This window comes from Stegostoma tigrinum, chromosome 10 (genome assembly GCF_030684315.1).
Source record: "Stegostoma tigrinum isolate sSteTig4 chromosome 10, sSteTig4.hap1, whole genome shotgun sequence".
NCBI classification, from domain to species: Eukaryota; Metazoa; Chordata; class Chondrichthyes; order Orectolobiformes; family Stegostomatidae; genus Stegostoma; species Stegostoma tigrinum.
The window spans coordinates 74,162,087-74,189,012 of record NC_081363.1 but is presented as its reverse complement, the minus strand read 5'-3'; the positions used below and the strand labels follow the sequence as shown (position 1 = coordinate 74,189,012).

General features: G+C 40.6%; 1 protein-coding gene across 2 annotated transcripts in view; it reads right to left on the bottom strand.

The window, feature by feature from the left end:
• LOC125455319 (peroxisomal N(1)-acetyl-spermine/spermidine oxidase-like) overlaps positions 1 to 26,926 on the bottom strand; it is a 70,658-nt gene that overhangs the window by 27,943 nt on the left and 15,789 nt on the right. For both annotated transcript variants that reach the window (XM_048537099.2, XM_048537098.2), the window contains exons 3-8: positions 22,860 to 23,322; positions 19,066 to 19,259; positions 17,395 to 17,647; positions 16,911 to 17,023; positions 14,742 to 14,905; positions 8,696 to 8,838 (exon numbers count right to left, since the gene is read on the bottom strand). In XM_048537099.2, coding sequence (XP_048393056.1) covers positions 8,696 to 8,838; positions 14,742 to 14,905; positions 16,911 to 17,023; positions 17,395 to 17,647; positions 19,066 to 19,259; positions 22,860 to 23,275 — 1,283 coding nt within the window. In that variant the 5' untranslated portion in view covers positions 23,276 to 23,322. The remainder of the gene's footprint in view (positions 1 to 8,695; positions 8,839 to 14,741; positions 14,906 to 16,910; positions 17,024 to 17,394; positions 17,648 to 19,065; positions 19,260 to 22,859; positions 23,323 to 26,926) is intronic.

The following is a 26,926-nucleotide window of genomic DNA, read 5'->3' as shown; positions in this document are numbered from 1 at the left end:
TCCTTGTGACCATGTGACGTACACAACAGTGGTGACTCTGTTGACTGGGTTACGTGAGCTATGTTGGCCTCATCTCCCCCATTGGTACAACACCAATAGATGACCTTTGTCTGCAATATAAGGATGTCTGCAAACCTGACTGCAAGTTGATTGTATAAATGCTCTGGAATTCCTTGCTGCTGACCAAAGTACCAGGAGACAAATAGTCAGGGAAGGCATGGAAAAAATAGGGGACAAGCAAGTGACCAGAAAGTTGAAAAGAAAGCCCATCAGAAGTAAAATCATCATTACTCATATAGTCCAGCTACAGAAGGGACTGCCACTCAAGAAATGGCCTCTACAGCCAAAGAAACATAAAGACTAGGAGTAGGAGCAGGGTATTTGGCCCTTCAGGCCCGCTGGACCATTCAATGTGATCATGGTTGAACCTCTATGTAGCTGGCATATCTCTGCTTTCTCCCCATATCCCCTAGATGCCGTAAGATCGGAACTGATAGCATGCAATCTAGATGTGATCTACACCCTGGGCACAGTACATTATCTCCCAAGATGGATGGATGTCACGATGGGTGAGAAGCAGTAATGTGAACATTGTGTTCCACAGATACTACAGAAAGTGTGAAGTAAAATGTACCTAAATGCCAGATTTTAGATGTGATAGTAATTATTCCGGTAGTTAACTGTTATGGTTAGGGAAGTCGAGTGGAGTCTTACATGAAAGTTGTAACTGCAGCGCAGGTCATTGAACCTGTCTGCATGTGGTTGTGAAACCCATAATTACTACCTGTTAAGGCAATAGGAAATGTAAATTTGCAGGATAGAGTCGAAATGTTAAGTTATGCATTCAGAGAGGAATTGCTATTTCCATGCTTCACCATGTCCTTCCCCCCCATTGTCCCTGAGAATGAGAGCTTTATTTACTGTTCGTAGTCACAAAGTCATAGAGTTATACAGTCATAGAGTCACAGAACCACGATTCTTAGAGATCTACAGCATGGAACCAGACAGTCCAACTTGTCCATGCCAATCAGATATCCTAAATTAATCTAGTTCAATTTCCCAGCAGTTGACCCGTATCCCTCTAAATCCTTCCTATTCATGGACCCATCTAGATGACTTTTAAACGTTTTCATTGTACCAGCCTCCACCACCTCCTCTGGCTGCTATTCCACACATGCACCACCCTCTGCCTGAAAAAGTTGCCCCTCAGATCCCCTTTAAGTTGTTCCCCTCTCACCTTAAACCTTAAAGGTCTCAATCTGCTCAGGAGCAGAAAAAGAAACTGTCACTAAGAAGTACGGGCAGAGATATTGAGAAACAGATAGAGAGAGAGAGAGAGAGAGAGAGAGAGATGACCCCAAGGCTGGTTTGACTGATTTAGGATTACACATTTTGATCCAGAGCACAAATAATTCCAAACATCCTGCATTTGTAAACTTAAGGGTGTATAAGCATTTCAAATGGATATTGCCTGTCATATAATAAGAGAAGAAAACCATTTGCTTACTGATAAAGCTAAATCAGTTCATGGGAAATTGTTTAATTATAGGCGCCTATGATCTCATATTCACTAGCCATCCTAACCCCCAAATACTGCTTGTGTTTGATTATATGGTACTGAAAAATTACATGAGATAATGACACTGGATGAAATTGCTGCTGACTCAAGTGGATCATGAATGATTGACTTGTAATTAGGATATCTTCAAATCAACTGAGAATATCTTTACATTGTGAAATTTCGCATTTTCATTGAGCTTCAGACCTGCGAGTAAAGCCAAGGATGTTACGACAAAATGTTGTTTATCAGCCAACAGGAGGTACCGGGGTTCTGATAGTGTCAGACAATGTACTTTAATATGCATACTGACATGGTAACTACACAACATTGAGAACATCGAGGAAGGAGCAAAGGTGAAAAGGCTGTAAATTACTCACAAAATTGTTGAATTCAACAAGAAAACGTTTGTTTGGATTTGGTATCAATGAAAGTTTTCATTTTACATTACTTGACATACAGAGGAAATAAATGCCTTGGCTTTTTGATATGCTCCAAGTTTAATTACAATAACAGTACCTTTGCTTAAGGGAAAGTATCACTTGGCCTAGATCTCAGGTGGTTGCCATTATGGCTAGGAGGGTGGTGGTGGTGTTTATAGAGTTTTCAGAGAGTCAGTTTATTCCTGCATTCCATTCTCATGACTGTAGGAGTGCTAATCTTTAGTTAGGTCTTGTGTTCCATAGGGAAAGATGTATCTGTCCTCCCCGTGAAGCCAGCCAAATATCAAGATGTTGCAGTTTGCAGTCCATCACACCCACCCTCACAAATCTCCCACCGCAGCCACGTAAAGTGCCTTTTGCACCTTTCACCTCCAAAGTTCTGAGCAGTGGGTAAAATCTTTGTCAGGGCAAGTGGGTAAGTAAATGGTCATTGAAAATATATGCTTAAAGCTTGCACAAGATGGTTCTGAATTATTTGTTAAACATCGTATAAAAGTTTTTTTTAAATTTTGGATGTGCATTTTTACTGAAGTAACAATAGCATCTACAGGGTTTGACTGAACGAAAACCATGACACATTGGTAGTAAGATCATAAGACCATAAGACATAGGAGCAGAGATTAGGCTATTTAGCCCATTGAGTCTGCTCTGCCGTTCAATAACGGCTGACGAGCTCCTCAACCCCATTCTCCTGCTTTCTCCCAGTAACCCTTGATCCCCTTCATACTCAAGAGCCTATCTAATAAAGATGTCAAGGGTTGCAGAGCTGTGTACATAGTGGTTGCTGACCTTGCATGTATTACAGCAGTGGCTTCACTAAAGTACTTCATTGGTTGTAAAGTGCTTGGTCATAATGAGTGAAAGGTGCCATGCAAACATAATTTCTTACATCGATTTCTTTCCTCCACTCTTTTGTCTTTTTTTTCCCCTTGCTTTCTGGTCTTTCACTGTCAGAAAAGTATCTTATTGCCATTTATCAAAAGGAAGTTGAAATTGATTTTCAAGGAGAAAACGCATTAGCCGCAATGAAACACCCCCACAATTTCAATGTTTCCCCACTGGCTGTCAGCATCCTTTGCTGTATCTCAGTGCCTTCATTATCTAGTACAAAAGTCCCACACAGCCAACAGACTTTTGGAAATAAAGAAGTATTGACTATTCAATCGATTGTGCTGAAAGCCCAATATTTTCTCCATGTCTTTATTTTCCACCAGCACAAGGATCTGCTCTGAAACCACACTGACGTATTCGGTGTCTTTTTATATTTACATTGTGACACGCATTAATTATATAGCAGTACATTCTCAGCCAGAGTGCATACTTAGTCAGTCAAGTTCAATGCTGAGTAACTTGTAGGCACCATAGGTGTAAATTGGGGCATTCTCACTTTGGGGCAGTGTTCCACATTGTGTTGGGAAATATATAAGTGCATTGCATTTTGAACCGCTATCCAAGATGTCAGAGATGATCCAAATGAAAGGCAGAGTGTCTTATGATTACTTGGGAAATGTCCCACAAAGATTCTTCAGAGAGGGATAAATCTAAAATGGATTTGAGGAAGCTAATCAGAATCTGGGAAAAAAAATGAATTGGCAAATTAACTTTTCTAAAATTATATGGCATCTGAAGATTAGCCAGTCATGGTGTTGGTATATGTATTCCCATTCATCAGCAGCTATGAAATAGGGAAGTTAGATTACTTTATCAGAACCAGGTCATTTGTTGCGACTTCCTTCCAAAATGTGACCTATTTTGCTTCGTAGATACTGATGGATCAGCGTATATTATAGTGCTCAGTTGTTCTGTGTTTTATTATGAGTTTATTATTGTTCTCACTGTGTTTGATTGGCCAAGGTTGGGTGTGGACTCGGAGAAAAGGAAACAAAGCCAGAGAACAAGGTGGAATGAATGAGTAAGAAGCATGGAGCAGACATTGTAAAGCACTGTGAGTAAAACTTGTCACACATGGACCAACCTGTCATCTCTGCATGGATGTGAGACATAGAATATGTGTTCCCAATATTTTATAATTCCTAGCATTTGCAATTACCTACCATTTCCAATTGTACTTGTAGAAGTAACTCCAAAGAGAGGCATATATTAAATGTCAGGTTTTAATCATTCATAGCTTAAGAATGTCCAAAGAAATGTATCAAAGCTCATTTCACTTTACAAAACAAAACAATACTTCTGGGTAATGATGCTATGTCTACCATATTGCAATAAACTTACCCTGGACGAACAGATGTGCTTCGTTTGAAATTTGATTCCAAGAATCCTTGAAAAATTTGTATCAATTAATCAATTTGCATCAATTTGTACACTTAAAATCTCTCTATATTTAAAGTACAGTTAAACATAGGTCTGGCTAATTGTTCAACTGCATTTTGTAGTCAGTATTTGAATTTATTTTCTCATTGGCCTTTGGGCTCAGATTGACGTGATAGTCTCCGTACAGTAGCCAGTTTGTTGCCAAATTCCACCCATATTTTGGTATTCAGCATTGACAATTTGTATCCCAGTCTGTTTAGAATCTTTGACATACCTTCAGTTATACTTATTGACTTGATAAGTAGATTGTCATAGAAGACAGATTGTGCCAGACTGGGTATATCCTCCCAAACGCTTCTCTTCAGGATGACTTAGCCACCGTCACTCTAGGCTGTGTTATAGTACTTTGCTTCGATCATCCATAAATTGATAACAGATCAAAGGTAGTGTCCAACTTGTATGTTACAGTACAAAGTCATAAAGCACTACCAGTCACTTGTTGTTGAGAAGCTAATGAATAACAAAATGTTTGCTTTCTCAAACCTCAGTTGAGGTTAAAGAAAAATCAGATTTAATACCATTTCTTTTGCAACTGTCACCATGTGACAGGTTCTTGCACAAATTGTTTTGTTTGTATTTGATTGCTGAGCAGTAATGCGTAGATAGCACTGGCTTACTTCTTTATAACTTTGTCCTTTAAACAAAGCACTTTCTCAGCAGTTCTTAACATGTCAGTCCAATTCTCACTCGCTTCTGGGTCATAATGTTGTGAAGTTCAGGACCCACACCTAAGGTTGGAGGATATAATTCCAATGTCAGAACGGTGAGCCAGTGGGGAATCCACATTGATTCTTTTCTGGAAGACCTGCCAAAACTGCAAAGCAGACAGGCTGGGTAGAGGCCACCAACACGGCCTTCCCCTGGAATCAAGAGGGAAGTTGGATGTCTCACTTATAGAGACTTGTCAGAGGCCAGGAGCTCTTCTGTTCACACCATCCCAACCCTCGCCTCAAACCCCCAAGGCCCAGTCCCTTGGTCAGATGCCCAATGCCTTTGATTGAGGGAATCCCTTCCAGGAGGTAATGAGCTAATTGCATAATTTTAGCTACTTGTCATAATACGATAGGCCACATGCAACTGGGTTAACCCAGCGGCAACTAGAAGAAGTCCTTAAATTGATCATTCTTTGGCTTATGAGTCTCAGTTGGTTGCGGTGTTAGCAGGTTGGCCATGGGCCTTCCTAAACAGAACTTAATTCTGGGAAAACGCTGATGGTGGGGAGGTTCAGGTATACCACTATCCTGCCTAACTACATGCCTTTCCTGCCTTCATATGCACCATCAGAGACAGCAGAAGATTGCCCGCAGATTCATGAAACTCTTAAGCAGACTTCTGCTTGAACCCACATCCATTTTGTTTTCCAAGAGAGGGATTTTAACTGTGATATGCAATTTCTAATAGTGGAACTGAAAGAGTGCACAATTCATGCTCTCTTAGTTTTTGCTGGTTTCAACACGATAATCTGCTGGTTCCAAGTGCAGGAGCACATATTACATAGAGGGGGAAGATTTTCAGTGGTGACATTCACCATTGTATGGCAGGCTGTGAAACAATGCGTTGGACAAACAGGGAAACTCTTGTATAGTGGAAAGTATTGAACTAGTGAATCTTGCACAAGAGAGCGATGAAAACTGGTTTAGTATATCTTAGGGTGACTACAATAATGTTTTCATAGTATCTGAGCCAGTAAAGTTAAGTGACATCTTGCTGCATGATTGAAGCTTTCCAGGACCTGTTTGCAGCTCTGCAATTGACCTCAGTGTGCAGGTTAATGGAATCTACTTCAGGTTACAGTGAATGACAGAACATCCAGTAGTCCAAGAAGAGGGAAGGGATAAAATACCAACCCATGAAGCTGAGGTAGCAGGAGACAGCAATATTTCCTCAGGAATGAATGTCAACAACAGTACGCAGAAGGCTGTTCTGTGATACCAATTAAGTACTGGACATGCCATTCACTACACTTTGGACACCTGTTTCAAACACGATCATTGTGAATGTTACAGCGCTAAAACTCTATCATTTCCATAATATTCTTAGTTTAGGGTATTATGATTGGTTATTTGACTGATAGCCCTAACTATACATCAGATTATGTTTGATTGCAATTTCATTTATTGAACATTATAAATGTTTTTGCACCACAGTAAGCCCCATCAATAGAAGACACGATTTATTTTGACAAAAATATGAACAAATAGTAATAAATGTTCTGCAAGAGCAGAAAGTGTCCAATCTTCTTTTTTCTTGTTATATGCCATTTTCATAAGGAATGGCATTTAATTGTAGTTCACTTGAACTGTTACTAGTATAACTTTAAGTAACTGTAGGCAACTTACAGACTGTTCAAGATACACAGAAATATTTGTGCCAAGCAAGGTTTGTTTGTTGCCATGTCATTAGTGGTGTGAGAGTCCACTTCTAGCTTCCACTGTTATCAGATTCACTGGCCCTTAGAACAAAAGGAGGCCATTTAGCCCACTGAATCCATGCCGTTCAACAAAATTTGACTGCATAATTTCATTTTCCAATTCTTGGCCCACAGCTCTGGGGGCTTTAGCAATGTAAGTGACTATCTAAAAATTGCCTAAATGTTAAGAGGGTTTTTCACTTAACCAGTGAGCAGTGAGTTCAAGATTGCTATACCTCCTACATGAAAAAAAATTCCCTTCAACTGTCCTCTCAAATCTTCTACCTCAAATCTTCTACCTCTTACCTAAAATCTGTGTCTACTGGTAATTTGCTCCTTTACTAATGGAAAAAGTGGCTTCCTATTGACTCTATGTATGCCCTTCATAATCCTGTCAAGGTCCCTTCACTGCTCCAAAGAAAACAACACCAGCTTATCCAAGATAAAATAACGTGGAGCTGGAGGAACACAGCAGGCCAGGCATAGAACACAGAACATAGAACATTACAGCACAGTACAGGCCCTTCGGCCCTCGATGTTGTGCTGACCTGTCATACCGATCTCAAGCCCATCTAACCTACGCTATTCCATGTACGTCCATATGCTTATCCAATGATGAGTTAACTGTACCTAAAGTTGGCGAAGCTACTACCGTTGCAGGCAAAGCGTTCCATTCCCTTACTACTCTCTGAGTAAAGAAACTACCTCTGTCATCTGTCCTATATCTTTCACCCCTCAATTTAAAGCTATGCCCCCTTGTGCTGGCCGTCACCATCCTAGGAAAAAGGCTCTCCCTATCCACCCTATCTAACCCTCTGATTATTTTATATGTTTCAATTAAGACACCTCTCAACCTTCTTCTCTCTAATGAAAACAGCCTCAAGTCCCTCAGCCTTTCCTTGTAAGACCTTCCCTCCATAGCAGGCAACATCCTAGTAAATCTCCTCTGCACCCTTTCCAAAGCTTCCACATCCTTCTTATAATGTGGTGACCAGAACTGTACACAATACTCCAAGTGCAGCCACACCAGAGTTTTGTACAGCTTCACCATAACCTCTTGGTTCCGGAACTCGATCCCTCTATTAATAAAACCTAAAACACTGTATGCCTTCTAACAGCCCTGTCAACCTGGGTGGCAACTTTCAAAGGATCCGTGTACATGGGCACCGAGATCTCTCTGCTCATCTACACTACTAAGAATCTTACCATTAGCCCTGTACTTTGCCTTCTGGTTACTCCTACCAAAGTGCATCACCTCACACTTGTCTGCATTAAACTCCATTTGCCACCTCTCAGCCCAGCTCTGCAGCTTATCTATGTCTCTCTGCAACAGCATCCTTCGTCACTATCCACAACTCCACCGACCTTAGTGTCGTCTGCAAATTTACTAACCCATCCGTCTACGCCCTCATCTAGGTCATTTATAAAAATGACAAACAGCAGTGGACCCAACACCGACCCTTGCGGTACACCACTAGTAACTGGTCTCCAGGATGATCTTCTTTCAGCACGCCAATTTCTGAATCAACCTGCTATATCTCCCACAATTCCATTCCTCCGCATTTTGAGAAGGAATGGAATTTGCTTCAGAGGAGCAGAAAAGTTGACGTTTTGGGTCGGGATTCTTCTTTAGAATTGTTGAGGGAGAAGGGAGCTCAGAAATAAATAGAGAGAGGACGGGTAGGGCTTCCCCTTCCCCATTTCTGAAGAAGGGTCCCGACCCGAAACGTCAACTTTCCTGCTCCTCTGATGCTGCCTGGCCTGCTGTGTTCCTCCAGCTCGACACTGTGTTATCTGACTCCAGCATCTGCAATTCATACTATCTCCCAGCTTATCCAATCTGGTAGCTGCCAGAAATTAAAATAAAGGGTGAAAAATTGATTGAATTGGTTATGTTGATGAATCAAGTTTCAAATGTCGCTACTTATTATTACATGGATAAGTTTAAATTACTTATTTGTTTGATGTTGTTCCTCACTGGTGGAGTAGAGATTAATCAGTCGATCAGCCTCTCTCCAGCCCGACAGCAGTGCTCCATGGGTGGTGCTGTGGTAGGTCCGATGAGTTGCTTCACCAGCAAATAAAACCTGCATCATCTGGAATCAGAGGGACATGATGATTGTGAACTGTAGGCAAGTGCACAGAGCGAACAGCTCTTAAGCACACAAAATCATTCCTCATCAAAGAAAGGAAGAACCAACATTATGTACTGTCTTTCACAGCCACAGAACCTCACCACAAGTGCTTTAAAGCCAATTAACGACTTACAGAAAATAGCCCTCGTGTCTTTCAGGAAACACAGCAGCGAATTTGAACACAGCAAGGCCTCACAAACAGCAGTGAATTGTACAACCAGGTCATCTGCCTTAATGATGCTGGTTGAAAGGATAAACCTTGACCAGGATGTCAAAGATCACTTTCTTGCTTTTCTTTGAATTACTGTAAGAGCTTTTCCATCACTTGAAATGATAGATGGGATCTTGGTATATCTGAAAGCTGGTATTTTCCACACGGTAAAGTTCCCTGTTAGAGTGCAAATCCTGGTGGGCAGAGTGGTAAGGATGAGGGCTTTCCACCTTGCCCAGGACCACCGGTGGAAACTCTGGCACCAGATGTTGGCATCAGCCTGGGTCAGTGCCGTTTCCCTGGTCAGATGGAACATACAGCAGTGCTACAGGCAAGTCAACAAAGTGTGGAGCTGGATGAACACAGCAGGCCAAGCAGCATCTCAGGAGCACAAAAGCTGACGTTTCGGGCCTAGACCCTTCATCAGACATCCTCATCTGCCTAGCCGAACTTGTCCTTACCCTCAACAACTTCTCTTTCGATTCCTCCCACCCTCCTCCCTACAGGCAAGTCATTTTGCCCTGCACATGGGTAAGTTAGCCATCTTCTCTGTATCCACTTCGTATTTGCTCCAAGTCCGCAATTGCACACACATCCCACAAAGCTGATAGCAAACCACGTTCACTATTAGAGTCATAAAGTTGTACAGGAAGGAAACAGATCCTTTTGGTCTATGCTCACCAGATATCCCAAATTAATGTAGACGCATTGGCCAGCATTTTGCCCATATCCCTCTAAACTCTTCTTTTTTAATTTCCCATCCAGATTCCTTTTAAATGTTGTAATTGTACTAACCTCTGCCACTTCCTCTGGCAGCTCATTTCATACATGCATTACCCTTTGCATGTTACACGTTAGGTCCATTTTAAGCTTTAACCTCTCACCTTAAACCTATGACCTCTGAGGAAGGGTCACCGGACCCAAAACATTAACTCTGTTTTTTCCTTCACAGATGCTGCCAGACCTGCTGAGTTTTTCCAGAAATTTTTGTGTTGTTTGTTAAACCTATGACCTCTAGTTCTGAACTCCCCTCCCCTGGGAAAAAGATCTTGGCTATTCACGCTGTCCATGCACCTCATGATTTTATAAACCTCTCTAAAATCACCCCTCAGCACCTGACGCTTTAGGGAAAATAGGCCCAGCCTATTCAGTCTCTCCCTATAGCTCAAACCCTCCAACCCTTTTAACATCCTAGTAAATCTTTTCTGCCATTTTCAAGTTTAACAACATCTTTACAGCAGGGAGACCAGGATTGAATGCAGTGGCCTAACCAATGTCCTGCACATCGCATGTGGCATCTTTGGACAATGGCTCTCGTCCACGTTATCCTTCTAGACTAATGAGGCTTCCTAGCCTTTGTGCTTCCTACCCACTGACCTGGGGCACCTCACCACCTTTCCTGCTCCTGCACTGCCATTAACAGTCCTTTCAGTCACTCTGATCTCACTCAATCCCTCCTTTAGTTTTGTTGCAGGGGAAAATGCCTCGTATCATTTCTGAAAGGGCAGGCTGCCAATATTCATCTCTCCTGCAAGGAGAAAATCCTTAAAATTGCAGGAGAGCCTCAAAACTACTCATGTGGAGATGCTGCGGAATTTCATGGGAGAAATCTACCAGGTAAGATTCATTGGGGGTGTGTAATGCTTCTCTCCCATTAGCACCACTGTGGACATATTCTGAATGTGCTTAAGTACCTAATCCTGTTGCATAACTAAGTCTGTTCTCTTATGCATGAATCTATGGTACTGGCAAGCCTTTGGCCAAAGATGCCACCTCACCAGCAGCTCCTCCACTTCCAACTTCAGACATTGCGAGGCTTTCTCCTTCACCCTCCACTGGCTCAGAGACTTTCACTTCAGCAGATTCTTTACCCACATCAGGTCTGAGAGCACAATCCGATAAGCACATCATTGACACTTTTTCACAGCCAATTAAGAAAAAGATACCCCAGCCTGATAACACTCAGAGGAAGCCAGAGACCAGGAACTAACTCAAGCTCAGGCAGAACATGACCCCATGTATTTTGGCCATGAATAACTTAGTGCAAATGCTCATTCACAGCTTTGTGCCAGACACTTGGTAAACTGGATCCACCCAACATCGGCAGAACCATGATATGTGTCTATCTATCTATTTGTCAGGACCAGTCGGTGGCTGCCATGGAAAGCAAGTACAGCTGTTAGTAATGCATGCAGACCTGCACTGTAGCTATATAACCATTGACACTCAGCATTAGCAGCAAGGTGAGAGGGGGTGATGGTCTTCAGTCTCACTACAGGTGCCTCTTCCTCTCGAGGAGACAAGGTGATGCCAGCAGATACCCAGAGGGAGAGGGCAAAAGTTAGAATCATTGCTGAACTCTCCTCTCAAGATTCTCTAGAATAATGGGGCCATTCACTTCCGTCCTGCTGGAATTCCCGACACTGTGGAAATTCCAGCTAAGGTGAATGAGCTGGACAGGACACTCTCAGCATATCCGAACAATATAACCACAGCCTCCCCCAGGGGTCCTCTTCCCAAATCTTTGAGGCTAACAGGCTCCACAATACTCCAGGACTGAAATTAATTGCAGTGAGCAGAGTAACTGCTTTATTTCACAGTCTAAGCACATGGGCATTGCTTATGAATGATGTGAATTTCTTCAAAGGGCAATTGCAATAATCAGATACTTTCACAGTACGGGTTGAATTTATGTGTAATCCTAGAATTCTGTGTGTGCAATGCATGCAATGTTTAATTGCATAGGAGACAAATTCAGGTCACAAGCAATCCTGACAATGTTATCGGTCAGTACTAATTGAAGATAGCCATCTCTGGAAAGAAATAATCACAGGCAAGCTTGAAAATGGCACCTGCAGAGAACTTCACCAAGACAATCTCTAATCTTTTTTTAAATTCATTTACGGGATGAGTGTGTCGCTGGCTAGGGAGCATTTGTTGCCCATCCCTAATTGCCCAGAGGGCTGTTAAAAGTCAACCACATTGCTGTGGGCCTAGAGTCACATGTAGGCCAGACCAGATAAGGACGGCAGTTTCCTTCCCTAAAGGACATTTGTGAACCAGATGGGTTTATCCCGATAATTGACAACGGACAATGATTCACTGTCATCATTAGATTATTAATTCTAGATATTTATTGAATTCATATCCCACCAAAGCCATGGCAGGATTTGAACACAGGTCCCCAGAATGTTAGCCAGCTCTCTGGATTAACAGACCAGCAATAACACCACCAGGCCATCACCTCACCTAAGGCTGCACAAGGGCACAGGGCTGATTTCCATTCACCTCAAACAGTAAGTATTTGCCAACAAGCTCTCATATACAACGCTGCCCTTCTCAATGAAATGGGGCTGTCGTATGAGGTATAATAACATGCATCCCCTGCAATCTATCACTGTAGTTGTGTAGCATGGCTAGCACTTTTTCTTCAGAATACAGTCCATTCTTAAAGTTTTTGAGAAGATTTGTAGCTTGAGTTGTGGATGAGGTTGTAGACTTGCTGGCTGAGCTGAGAAGGTCCGACATGTCAAAGGTCCATGTAGAGGCATTTCAAATCCCTCATTGCTGGAAACCTCTATTTCCTATTGGGTGGTGGAGAATGCTAAAGTATTAAGGCCCAGTGTCTTACAAGGAAGGTCACGGAGAGACAAAGGCTAATCTCTACAACCATACATGACTCTATTGTACAACACCTTGACTGAGGCTGAGTATAGATACAATGCTGCCCATTCCTCAACTGGAGCATTGTAGAGCAGATGGTAGGCTTCCCGAAAATGAGGTTCTGATACTTGAATTGGTCTTGCACAGATCAGACAAAGTTCATACATAATCCTAGCACACTGTACTCTGCACAATTGAAGCAGACAAAGAGGGATGTGATTAATGTTGAAGAGTTGGGAGTGTAGTGACAGTCTTCTGAGGAAGAAAATGAGGACATTGAGCAGGAGGAACTGCATGACAGAACATGGTCAGAAGTCACACAACACGAGGTTATGGTCCAAACGTTTATTTGAAATCAAAAGCTTTCAGAATGCTGCTCCTTCACCCGATGAAGGGGCAGTCCTTCGAAAGCTTGTGATTCCAAATAAACATGTTGGGCTATAAGCTGGTGTTGTGTGATTTCTGACCTTGTCCACCCCAGTCCAAGACCAGCACCTCCACTTCATGATAGGACACTGCAGTGTCAGACAGGACTTAATTGACACCCTGTTCCTGTAGATATGAGCTGGTGCAGTGATCACTCATTGCCTGCCAGCGTGTTGTTGCTGAAAAGGCAAGTGGTTCTGTCCGTTCCCAGAAACAAATGTAGGTTTTTTTTCCTTCCTTCACTTTTACTATTGTTTAATAAGTGAATGTTGAAGACTTTTCAGTGTATATTGAACAAAGAGAAGATGGTAGGCTATACTGGTTATTGCGGGAAAGACTAACACTCCCTTATATGGGGTTCTGAGATAGGATAAGGACAGGCAAACTGGGTAGCTTGGCTTATAGTGCTAGTAAATTTCTGAGTGCTCACTGTTATTTGCAAAGAAATGTCAGCCATACCACCTGACTGCTCTGAGAAATGTTTCCTGTCTGTCAATTCATGACCGGTACACAGCTGGGCTTCGAAGATGGCACCAAGAATCCTGGAAAGTCCTGACTGTGGTGAGCACTTTCACCTCTGGCCAGAGGCTGATTGGACAAGCAGAGTGCCACAGAGAGGTGGTGCATGTAAAAAGGCGAGTTTCAGAGAATAATGAGAGAAATCTCACTGGGCCACACAGGGAGTGATGCTTGATGGAACTCACCAACATTGACATTTGGTTGATTTTTGGTAAAATTCAGTGCTTTGCTTCTATTTTCCTCATTTGATTGTTTCTGCTTATTTGTAATCTGCGAAAAAAGAAGAGCCCCATCTCTCTCGTTTTCAATACATTCTCTACCAGTCACACAAGTGATGGTGAAAATCCCCAAGGACTGTTCCAGTGAGAGAAACTTTATTATAATCACCTGCTTAAAGCAGCCAATTTTTGAATCACATTTACCCCAGTCATCAAAATCCATATAAAATCTAAACCTAAAGTTTCTATTGTTTGACAAACAATGAAACACTTTTATTTAATCAAAGCCTGTTCGTTAAATTCTTATTTTGGTACCTCATAAGTCTATTTATTTAAATTAGTTACCAAATGGTATGAAACACTGGAGACTGAAATTGATTGTGAATCTAATAACCCAATCATTAGATGTAATGCATTGAGGACATCCAACCACGGGATGTTTTAAGATATTTTAGTCGTAAGTGGCATCAGCCTCTCCAGGGACAAATGTATCACCACAGGGAATCTTTACTGTTATACTGTTATTTTCAGACAGTCTATGACTGCATATACTGAACATTGCCAAGTGCACACTTAACTCCATCTCAGGCTTCTTATTTAAACTTAGAACGTTGAAGTTTAATTGGAATACATATTGGTTGCTTCAGTAGACTGAATGTATCACAATCAAAAGTGAGTGCATGTACAGTTCCTTTCCTAATGGTGATATCAAAATATTTACTCTCATCACTGAACTCCCCCATACAAATTTGTAATGTGGTCCCCCTGTGGCACGATATCTGCCCTTTCAAGTGCAAATTTTACATTATCCGGTTGTCTTCACTTACTTCACTCAGATGTCCATCATCGCCTTCCTGCGGTAGAGGCTCAGCCAGTGTGTCAATCATGTCTCCAGTTGAATTGATGGATATATGGGAGTAGGAGCCCCGAGTGTAAGGGTTACTGAACCATTTTGTCACAAAAGCATTTTTAGGCTGTGGCACGGGTCTTCCTAGAGACAAAACCAGGGGTCATGTGAACTAACAATGGGTATATGGAAGATTATCCATTTGCTAATTGTTTTACAGCAAGGCCAAGGTAAGTACAGAAAGGCAGGTTTTCAATCTTATCCGCAATGACTGATAAGATAGGAAATTTAACAAGAAAGCTTAATGCTGCTGTAAGCGAATAATCCCTACTTCCATAATATGTAATTTTAAATATTTTCATTAACCTCATCAGATTAAATAACAAGTTAAAAAACAATCCTTAAAACAGTCTGTTACACGTATATACATTTGTCAAAATAAACAACACATAGCCAAATTGCAATGAGACCCATGCCACTCCAAAACAATATATTAAATCAAAGAAAATCTAGGGGAAGTATCTTCTATTCGAAATACCTTTGTTTTCAGTTCAGAATACAAATTTTTTTGTTTGTTTTGTGAGGGCAGTTTTTTTTCCCAACATCCCAGCATGTCACCTCAGGAGATATTGTGGTAATTTGGGAAATTTTCTTTATCATGATGGTAGAAAGATTGTGGATACAATTTGATCAGTGATAGTTTCATAACATTCCACTTGCAGGATAATGTTTCAAAGTATTTTTAGAATGAACAGCAAAATAAATTATTTTGAGCAGGTAGGGAAAGGGGAAAAGTGGAAACTTTACATATTCGGGAGGATTGGGGGATTAAGGAAGCTAGTTTGAAGACTTTCTACTAGGAAAATTGGGATCATTTTTGAAAGGTAGCAATACACTGGTACAGTTACAGAAGGAAGGACAGAATGGAGAGGGTATTAACTAAAGAGCACACAGGACCAGAGACACTGTTTGGAGGTTTGATAATGGCAGTTTTGTGGAGGATAGGGATAAGGCTAGAGAAAGAGAAGCTGCTAAATGTTGATGGGTTTATGACTGACAATTTGAAGATGATCAGGAGATTGGATGGGAGGGTACTTCACTGTTGGCGGACCAGCCTCCTGGAAATCCTTCCTGAAAAGTCACTGAGGGTGCGCCTTGTGTGTCACAAGAACAGAAGTGATTCAAGAAGGTGGCTCACTACCACCTTCTCAAGGTCAACTAGCTGTAGACATCCACATTCCATGAAAAAGAATCAAAAATGGTGATAGGTTTCATAGATCACATGAATATAGTCAAATAATAAGCAGAAAGGGAGAACATAGTGCGCACGAAAATAGGTGAGTGCTCTGTTGGAAGGTCACTATTGGAGCTGGAATTTGGGATGAGAGATAAAAGAGACTTTATGAATGTGGACTTGAAACGATTATGATTTTCTTTCATTTTTGTTTGAATTGAGCACAATGAGAAGGAATAATGTAATAAAAACAGAATGGAGTCATGTCTGCTCTTTGGGAGATAGTGGGTCAATAAGAAGATTTGGCAATGGAAGGGGAGGTGACAGTAACATTTGAAGTTGATTGGGCTGATGTTGCAGTGGTGAAGAGCCAGTTCAGTTGATCATCATGCTTAAGGACAGGCCAAGGAGGGGAAGGGCATTAACAAGGGCAGACATAATATAGTTGTGGAGCAGAACAACTGATGTATTCATGGGTTGCAACTGAAAGAGGGAGAGGCAAGTGAGGGTTCACCTATTGTGGGAAAAAGCGAAAGTATAAATATTTGAAATACCTTGATTCAGACCAGACAGACAGTATGAAAGGAGGTAAGGAAATGTTTGGAAAGACTCCAGTCAGTGATGGAGGCCTTGTTTTTTACCAAGGCCATGTTTCAAATTGAGATCAAATGGACATTTGTGTGTGTGATTATGCAACATATTCATCTTGTAATATGATTATAAAGCGTAGGCAAGGAGATCTATCAATGACATTTTTACGCTAGATATATGTCGTTAAAAAACAACATAGACAAAACAAATCAAAGCTACAGAATTCTAACATTACTCTTGAGCCATATTGTGTTCACACACAGCTTTGTACTCTCAGCATAGGACCAGTGCGTTAAGAATTAAGAAAACCTTAAGAAATCTTACCAGTGAATTGTCTTAGGATTCTGGTAATGTTTGATACTAGGTCCTCTTCACTGAGTGTTTCTATAAACTCTGCTTCTCTCCCTGAGCTCCATCCCAAAAGGATATGTCCATATCTATTAAACAGATCAAACTTCAGCCAACAACTTTAACTAGCAAATAACTAATAAACAAATGTCAGATGTTCCCATAGTTGCAAAGATAGATTTATAATAGTTACCAATTGAGATTAATTGATTAATTAAAAATTCTACCTCCTCAATAATCTTCCATCGTGCGTCATGACCATAAGGCAAACATTACCGGTTTCTCTAGTGATTCAATATAATTTTATCAGAATGCCCAAAGTTAAATGTCATCTTTCCTTTCTTAATTTCGTTAGCAATCTGTCTGCTCACCTGCAGTGCCTCAATTATCAGATTTACTCCCAGAAAAGTATTATATAGTTCTTAATCCCACTTTCATTTATTGCCTTGCAATTGAATACCTTTCTACTGGATGAAGCACATCAAGAGCAAAAATGCGTCTCCACCACTCAGCTAGATTTGGTTTCAAACCAGAAAATGGAGTTTCGTCCTCCCAAACCAATTCAATCCAGTGTTCTGAACTGTTCCAAAAGGGCACCTCATACTCCAGGTAAATCTTGTTTGTTGTACCAAAGCCCATGTTTCTGATTGCATGCAACTTGTCCGCTGGGAGGCTTGGCTGGAACAATGCCTCTGCTGCTTCTTTCAGATAACCTAGTAAAGAAACTCAGGGAAATTAATGAATTAATTGCAATTGAATAAGGTGGCATTCTTGGACGTAATCACTGATCTTTACAATTTTCTATTTCTAATAATTCTCTTCCCTTTAAATTAGAATTATAAATTATTACTAGAGTGTTTCAAATTATTTATGGCTTGTATTTCAGATCAGAAATGTACTAAGACTTAAGTACCTGAAGCACACAAACATTTCCACATTTTATTATTCTTCAGTGAGATTTTTTAAAAATGGTTTGTTGACCATATTCAAGAGACCTAACAGTACAGCAACAACTTGCTTTCTGTCAGTGCCTCAGATGTGAAAAATTACCTGAGATAGTCCTCAGAAGCATGAATGACTCAAAGAAGATATAGTAAGAGGGGTGGCTAAAAGCTTGTAGTTGATGAAAGGGGTTTGAAACATTGCCTTAGAGGAGGGACATATGGGAAGAGTTTATGGGGGTGGGGGGGTGGGGGTGGAGCAGGTGTGGCCATGAAGCATCTTAAACATGAAGACAAAAATTTAAAATTTGATGCATTGGAGACCAGAAGCACATGTTAATAATCATAGGAGTGATGGGATGGGTATGAATTGGCGCAGGATGAGACATACACTTCTGGGTTTGAGAAATACAGAAGCTTATGGAAGAAGAACCAGCCAGAAAAGTACTGCATTGTCTAGAAATAATAAATAGCTGGACAAGGGTTGCAGAAAGCTTTGGGTTAAGGTAGGGACAGAGGCAGCAGACGTAATATAAGTCGAAGTAGCAGCCATTGTGACATAGGGGATAGGTGTCAAAAGTTCAAATCAAGGTCAAATCATACACTATGACTGAACAGTATGAGAAGTTGAGGCGAGTGGGGTGAAAGGAATGGGTAGTTATGTTGGAGAGGATAGCACAGAGCAGGGGGAAACACTGAATTTCTTCAAGCCATCATGATTTAACCAGGAAAGTAATTTAATACAAATATTATTTTTTATTTGCACATTTTCTTTTAAGGTTATATCAATTGATGTTTATACAATCCCTGCCCACTAACTTCCTCGTTTCAGTGCTTAGAAATTAGTAGAGAGGGGTCAACCAAATATGAATCCTACAGCTCTGCAGCACCATGCAATTTGCAGTGCTCTAACACTAAGAATAAACACTCAATGACTGTGAGTTTCCACCAAATGCTCCAGCTGACTTCAGTGCTAAAGCATTTAACATTTCCTAATTCAAAAATGACCCGTTTTGAAAATCCTTGAGTTCTTTATGTTTGTCTTAATATATGCTTATACCCCAAGTTTGCTATCACGACTGTTCATTTTAAAAATGTTATGACATGATTAGTGCACATCCCCTTCAATATTTAGGATTTGTGACATTCTCATTTTGAATGAAGCTGAAGGGTCTTGTTATTTCTCTTACCCAATGAAACAGTCACAATGACATGATCAGCTAGAATGTGATCCCCATCTTCACACACTACCCTGACTGGATAGAGTTTGCCAGTTTCCGATTCAAAACTTCCATTCCACTGGATATGTTTAACAGGCTTTTGCAGAAGCAGCTTCTCCCTTGGGATCTCTTCTACCAGATTAGAGATTAATTTGAGGAATAATCTGAAATAGCACAAGGTGACTTGTTAACAAAGCCCTTGTGGCCAATTCTATGAATCAGTTGATGTGACTTGGCTCATTAATAAATGTATTTACCAAATATGATGCATCCATCTTAAATATCAGCCAATGAGTCTATAATGTTTATTGAAGATTATAGTTTAGTATAGTTTAACACTGTCCATTACCAATCCTGTTAAAAATGATTGTCGCATTTTGAAATAATATTACCTATATTATTGGAGAATAGAATGGGACATCTGAAACTGTCTTAGCACATAGATTATGCCATGAGATTGAATCTAACATCAGTGTTAGCAGAATTACCTGATGAGATAATGTATGGACCACAAGGACTTCTGTTCTGGCGACATTGTTTTATAAACTTATGTGCAATTTCACAGCTGACTTTGGGAGACCATATTATCAAAAATACTCACAGGAGCTAGGAGTGACCGGCGATGATTTCAGAACCTGGTCAGCTAAGTGTTTGGTTTTAAGACTAAATTTTTTAAATCCTAACCTGTCACTTTTTGTTTTGCAAATCTATAATAGGCAGTGGGGAGAGTGTTTTGAAAATGTTTTACTGAGATTTGTCTCTTGATTACATTTTTAATATGAAATATAGATGTTGTTATCCTAGAGCAGTATTTTTGAGCAGTAAGATTATGCTCATGATGAGTTTTTGGAAATTGTGTTGTGTTGTGAAAGTATAAAAACTATACTTTTTGGGTATCTTCTGGGTCTGTAGATTATTTAAGGTGCAGAGGTGGCTTTTAGTACAGTGATGTGCTATTCCTGTTAGACATGGGAGATTAAGGAGAATGTCAAGCATGACTGGATGTAAATCCTATTGGATCACATGGATCAGTTGAAGCAGCAGTTAGAGGCAATGAGGAATTTACAGGAGCTGGAAGTGCGATGGATGGCAGTTTCAGGAAGATAAAAAAACTGCAGATACAGTCGGGTACAACAGTGTGGAGCTGGAGGAACATAGCAGGCCAGACTGCATCAGAGGAGCAAGAAAACTGATGTTTTGGATTCTGACCTGCTCTTATGATGCTGTCTGGCCTGCTGTGTTCCTCCAGCTCCACATCGTGTTATCTCTGACTCCAGCATCAGCAGTTCTTGCTATCTCCCAGATACAGTCATGTAGATGGTGTACTGTTGGGTCAAGTAGGAGAGGTAAGCAGTTAGTGAAGAAGTTTTCTGAGGCTATCCCCATCTCAAACAAGTGTGCTGTTTTGATTAATGTTGGGGATCATGGACTCTCAAGGAAATATGGCACCAATAGCCAGGTTTCTGGTACTGAGACTGTAATGTGAGGTATTGCAAGTTCCAAACAATCAATTATACTAGTCTAGGGCACAGACAGATGTTTCTGTGGCCAGCTGTGAGACATCAAAATGGTATGTTGCTTCCTGGTGCCAGGGTCAAGGATCTCTCCGGGAAGGTTCCGAAGACCAGCGGAATATCTTTGTACATGCTAACAGCAAAGACATAGGAAGGAAAAGGGACAAGGTTCTGCAGAGGCAATATAGGAAATTAGGCAGGAGGTTAAAAAAGGGTCTTTTAGGGTAGTAATATCTGGATTACTCCCACAGCCACTTTCTGTCCATATCAAGATATTACTGCCAGTTCCATGATTCCTTACTTAGCTTAAGCTTTCGTGGGTGACATTATCAAACAGAAATCATCAAAACACTTGAACAAATTTGTCAAACATAATTTTTCATTCTAATTTATTGATTATGCCATGATTTCTTTGTGCATTGTTAAGACTTCTGTAATAACTTGATACATTTGCATTTGTTGGTCAATGTATTGCGTATATGATTTGGGAAGTCCTGTTACAGCTGTACAGGACATTGGTTAGGCCACTTTTGGAATGCCATGTTCAATTCTGGCCTCCCCTAGTATAGGAAAGATATTGTGAAACTTGAAAGCTTTCAGAAAAGATTTACAAGGATGTTGCTAGGGTCGCAGCATTGGAGGCTGCGAGGCATGGATACGGTGAATAGCCAAAGTCTTTTCCCTGGGTTAGGGGAATCCAAAACTAAAAGTCAAAGTTTTAAGGTGAGAGGAAGAAGATTTAAAAGGGACCTAAAGGGCAACTTTTTCACACAGAGGGTGGTGCATGTATGGAATGAGCTGGTAGAGGAAGTGGTGCAGGCTGGTACAATTACAACATTTAAATGGCATCTGGATGGGTACATGAATAGGAAGGTAGCGAGTTTTGAGAAGATTTGTAGCTCAGGTTGAGGTTCTGGATGTGAGCAAACTCACATCCTGAATAGGAAGGGTTTAGAGGGATTTGGGCCAAATGCTGGCTCGTGAGATTAGGTTTATGTAGGATATCTGGTGAGCATGGACAAGTTGGACTGAAGGGTCTGTTTCTGTGCTGAACATCTCTATGGCTCTAAGACGCTATAATAGTTTGTTACCTCTCGACTCTTTTGCATCAGCTCTCTTGTGCAATGCACAATGTATACATAGCAATGCATACATGCCAAATCATGGCATTTGAGATAACACTAGGTAACTGATTCATGCGACTGGTCTGCGTTACGAAGATTTGATGGCTGAATCTGAAGATGTGAACAACATAAGATATTTTAAGTGTAAATTGCAAGTTAGCTATATGTCCTGTTGAGGTGCCACTTGCACGAAAGCAGTATGGTGGTATGGAGCTGGTTGGGGCTGTGGTTGCTATGAGAGAGGTATAACTGTGGGATATGGTAATGTATAACAATTTGTGGCTAGCAGTCTTGGGGTAACTTACATGAAACATGGCACGTTGGAGTTTTTTTTATTTTTTTAGTTCTTAAAAAGAATTGTTTCTCCTCAATTTGGTTGGTACATGGGTTTGAATCTCATCATCATCTTCTCAAGAGGATTGACTTCAGGGGCATGTGTTTGAGTTAAAAAAAAATTGGCCATCCCTCCTTCCACCCAGTCAAGGATAGGCTTTTGTGTTACACTATTCCAACTATTTGATCACAGATTTTGTTCAGATCTTACATGCTGAATTTTTCTTCATTTTATTTTTTGAGACATTATTTCACCTCCCGCTTTCCTCCCTGTAAAGTTTTGGTTGCTAAATGTTGGAAATATATTTTAAACTTTACTAAAGATAATAGATATGGTGCAATCTTGTGTTTGTCATCAATAAATTGCCTTTTGTATCACTAAATTTAAACTTGTAGTAATTACAATGTTACAGTGCAGTTAGCAGGTGTGAGTTGCAGGGCAACCTGAACTTTCACATGCATGTTGTACTCTGGACCTGTGTAGTGATGATAAAGGCTCCAATCTCTTTGGAAAGATGTACAGATGATTCAGACCATGTTTGTTTGTGATATGAATGCACCTTCCTCAGTTTCTGGCACTACGACAGGGATAATAACCCACTGCAACACTAGACATTCCAACGTATCCTTCTACGGATGCCAATGGCAGATGATATGAATGGGAGAGATTCCTGGTTAGCCATGTGATAGAAAGAAATTGGAATCTTTGCCGTCATTATCAATAGCTATTCAACCTTGTGCAATTATGTAACTACAGGGCAAATAATGGACAATTTACTTATTTATTACTAACCGTGGAGAGTTGAGGTCACCACCATTAATATCTTCATATTCACTAAATTCCTGCAGAGACACATCATTTAGGTTTTGCGATGAAAAATATAGGCATAGATTTTTCTTCATCATATTGAGGAAACCAAGCTTTTGCCTCCTGAATTTGGGAGAGTCGTCAGTCCAGTTTGAGAGGACCTTCTTTATTTCCTCCAGATAGACCTGACCAATGCTTCTAAGTTCTGCGTATTCCCTTCCTTGAGAACGAAGGGTTGTTTGCTCCCACAGAAAATTAGTTAGGTTCTCCATTTCCTTAACAAAGTCATCATCGAATTGTTTCTGAGTGTTGGTGAGCACTGACCATTTACCATCAGACTTGTTGTATACTTCCTGAAGAAGGCCATACTCTTTGGCCAGTTGAAAAATGGGATTCTTCATGCTCGCCCCATGAATGTACTGAGCTCCTTCATCCACCACCGATTTGCCTGAATGCAAAAGGAAAGAAGAAAAATCTGTAAGGACCTTTTTTTCTACTTTAAAGTTAACTATCAATAATTAATAGACTCCTTTCCATGCTAGGAAATTCAGAATGACTAGTGATTAGTTCATATGCTTTTATTTTTATTCTTCCTCCATGAACGTACTGGCTTACTTATCAATCACTGATTTGCTAAATATATTGAGAGGAGATTTTCATTCTGATGTAATTGCTGCAGTGAATTGTTCTGGAGAAATCAATCACAAAAGGAAATATCAAACGTCAATTAGCGTTTCTCAAAGGACGTATTCTACAATATTAAAATCGACTAATTGGAAAGATCATTAAATGATACACAATGGTTGTGTTTACTTCCTACCAGAACAATGTTTAACAGTAGCAAGGAAAACTGTTATAATCTATGGCAAATGGAAAATGCAGACCCACTTAAAGTGGTGTAAAACTTTTTTTTCAGTTTCTAGGCCTTGACAATGGAAGCATATTGGAGTTAGACTCTTGCTTTCTCCTGGACTGGGTTACAAAGCTCATAGGAAATTACATCGGTGAGGTATTTTGGAGTGGGTAATCAGTACTTGCAAGGACTATTTAGCAGTTCTATCTCTCTCCACCAATGTAAGCTGGAATAATTTGCAGTCAGACCATCTGAGACAGCCCCAGCTGCACAGGGTTTGAACTTTAAGAGCAGTTAGTAGCCTCTAGACAAAAGGTAATTCAGCCCTTATAAAGGAGAGCTAAACAGCAGAAGAAGCATGGCCTTATCAGAATTAAACAATTCCATAATCAACAGGTCAGATCAAACTTCTAAGGTTCTTGTACATTCAGTAAAAACAGGGGCCCTGGAGTCCTTATCCCTTTACTTGACACCAACACATGCATACCTAAAGTTGCCACATGTCACACTTAACATGAGATCCCACACTGGTGTACAGTACTGGTGGAGCTAGGAGGTGGCCCTTTAGAGGAGGTGGTGGTGTAATGGCAATGTCATGGGACTAGCAATACAGAACCCAATGTGAATGTTCTGGGGATATGGGTTTGAATTCCACTGCAGAATTCAAAACAATCTGGAATTAGGATCTGGATTAATGGGAATTAAGTAGCCATTGTTGATTGTCATTTTAAAAAAAAATACCATTTAGTTCACTAATGACCTTTGGGGAGGGAAATCTCTTATCTTTAACCAGTCTGGCCTACACATGACTCCAGACCCAGAGCAATGTGGTTGGCTCTTAACTGTCTTCTGGAGATAAGCAACAAACACTGGCCCAGCCAACAATGCATGTATTGTTCTTGTTTAAAAATAGTGCCAATGTAAGAGCCTCAACAGACTCAAGGACCTGTTGGATTTTACAGTTCCCCACTCTATCCCACTGCTTTCAAATCGACTGGTAGGGAAGCCTAAAATGAGTTTACCAGAGAGTGGGCCAAGTAATGATGACCACCATTAGTATCATGGTGCAACAGACCTGTAGGATGAAGTCTTGAACCCTATCTGCATCTCAGATGTTGTAAGAAAGTCCTGTGAAAACCTGGTATAACTGTCATTCTGAATTTACCCTACAGCCAAGGTGCTAAACCTTGGTTCAATCAGGAATTTAGGAAAGGATGCCACGACCAGCGATAATCATACTAACAAAATGAATAACTAAGGTAGTGTAACTACATCCTAACACTATACTCATGTCAACCAAGGGAGACAGTATTGAATATGCAGAGCTATGCAATCACACAGCCCACGGATCAGACCAAAACATTTTCAGTCCCACCAGATCCAGTCGTGAGTGGCGATGAACAATTTATTAGCTAATCAAAGGGAGAGGCTCCACAAATATCCCCATCCTCAACCATGGCAGAGCCAATACAAGGATGAAAAATTTCCAACCATCTTTGTCCCAGAAGAACTGAGTGGATAATCAATGTTAGTCTTCCCTTGAGCATGGGGAGGTGATAGCCTAACGGTATTATCACTGGACTGTGAAAGCAGAGACCAAGATAATGTTCTAGGGACCCAGATTTGGATCCTGCCATGGCAGATGGCAGAATTTGAATTTTAAAAAAATCTGGAAATCTAATTTTGACTATGATACCATCATCGATTGTCAGAAAAATCCATCTAGTTCTCTGATGTCCTTTAGGGAAGGAAACTGTCATCCTTACATGGTCTGGCCCAAATGTGACTCTAGACCCACAGCAACATGGTTGACTCTTAATTCTCTTTGTGCAATTAAGGTTGGGCAATAGATGCTGCCCTGCCTGTGACACCCTCATCCCATGTATGAATGAAAAAGAAATTTAAAAAGTCCATCATCACATAAGCCAGTTTTCAGCCAGTCTGATTCATTCTCTATGATGTCAAGAAACACAGCCGTTACTACATATCAGCTCGTGTTACTGAGGACCTGGGCTCCTGAACTAACTATAGCTTTACTCAAACCTAGCCCAACAACAACGCTTGCAATTACCCCATAGTTTGGAAAAATGCCAGGTATGTTCTGTTGCCAAAATGCAGGGCAAATTTAGTCTGGCCATTCACTGCCCCAACAGTTTACTGTCAATGATCAACAGAATGATGAAATGTGTGAATTCTCATGCTATCAAATAGCTCTTATTCAGTGGTAACCTATTAACCAATACACATTTTGAGTTGCAACAGGTCTTTAGTACTCATTACAACATTGGTCCAAACATGAACGCAAAGGCAGAATTTGAGAGGTGAGGTGAGAGCAGCTGCTTTTGACATCAAGCACTTGACTGAGTGTGGTATCAAAAATCTCTGATTGCCTTCGAATTGGAGTAAGACTGGACCAGTATGTGGAATGAATGCATTATTTTTTCCAGATAGATGGGACTAGTTTATTTTGGGATTATGGTTGGCATGGTCTGAATGGTCTGTTTTCATGCCGCATGACTCTATGACTTTATGATTCCTGCAAAAATAGAGCCAATCAAAATCAGTGGGAAGAATGCTCCAGTGGTTGAACTTTTTTCTAGCATAAAGGAAGGCAGTTGTAGTTAATTGAGGCCAATCATCACAGCCTTAGGAATAACATCACGAGTATTTCTCGGGGCACTGTCCTCGGCCCAACCATCTTCATCTATTTTATCAAAGACCTTCCCTCAAACTTAAGATCAGAAATGAAGCTGATCTTCAACGACAACGCTGTTAAGCTTTATTCGCAAATTATCAGATGTAATTACAGTTGGCAGTTAATTTGATGCAAGATGAAAACAAATCCTAAATTAATGCTGAACTAAGGGTTTCTTTTGCTTCAAATTGCTAATATGCGTAATCTGAATTTGATCGAAGTTTCTCAAACTGGCTCAGTAGGGAAGAAACTCATTCGTGCCATATTACTATGTTAATTCTCTGAGTGGGCCAAACAGCTTTCTTTAGTAAGATTAATGATGCCCAGTTCCTGCGAGACAACACATGTCTTTGTAACCCTGTACCATCAGCATGGGGGTGGGTTGAGGGGATAGAAATAGTGCCACTTCACTCTTCTGCTCCTTCTATCTCTCATTCCTAGTCTGATCACCTCCTCTCATTCCTTTTGAAGCTCAAATAGAAACTGTGGCAAGATATCAATGAC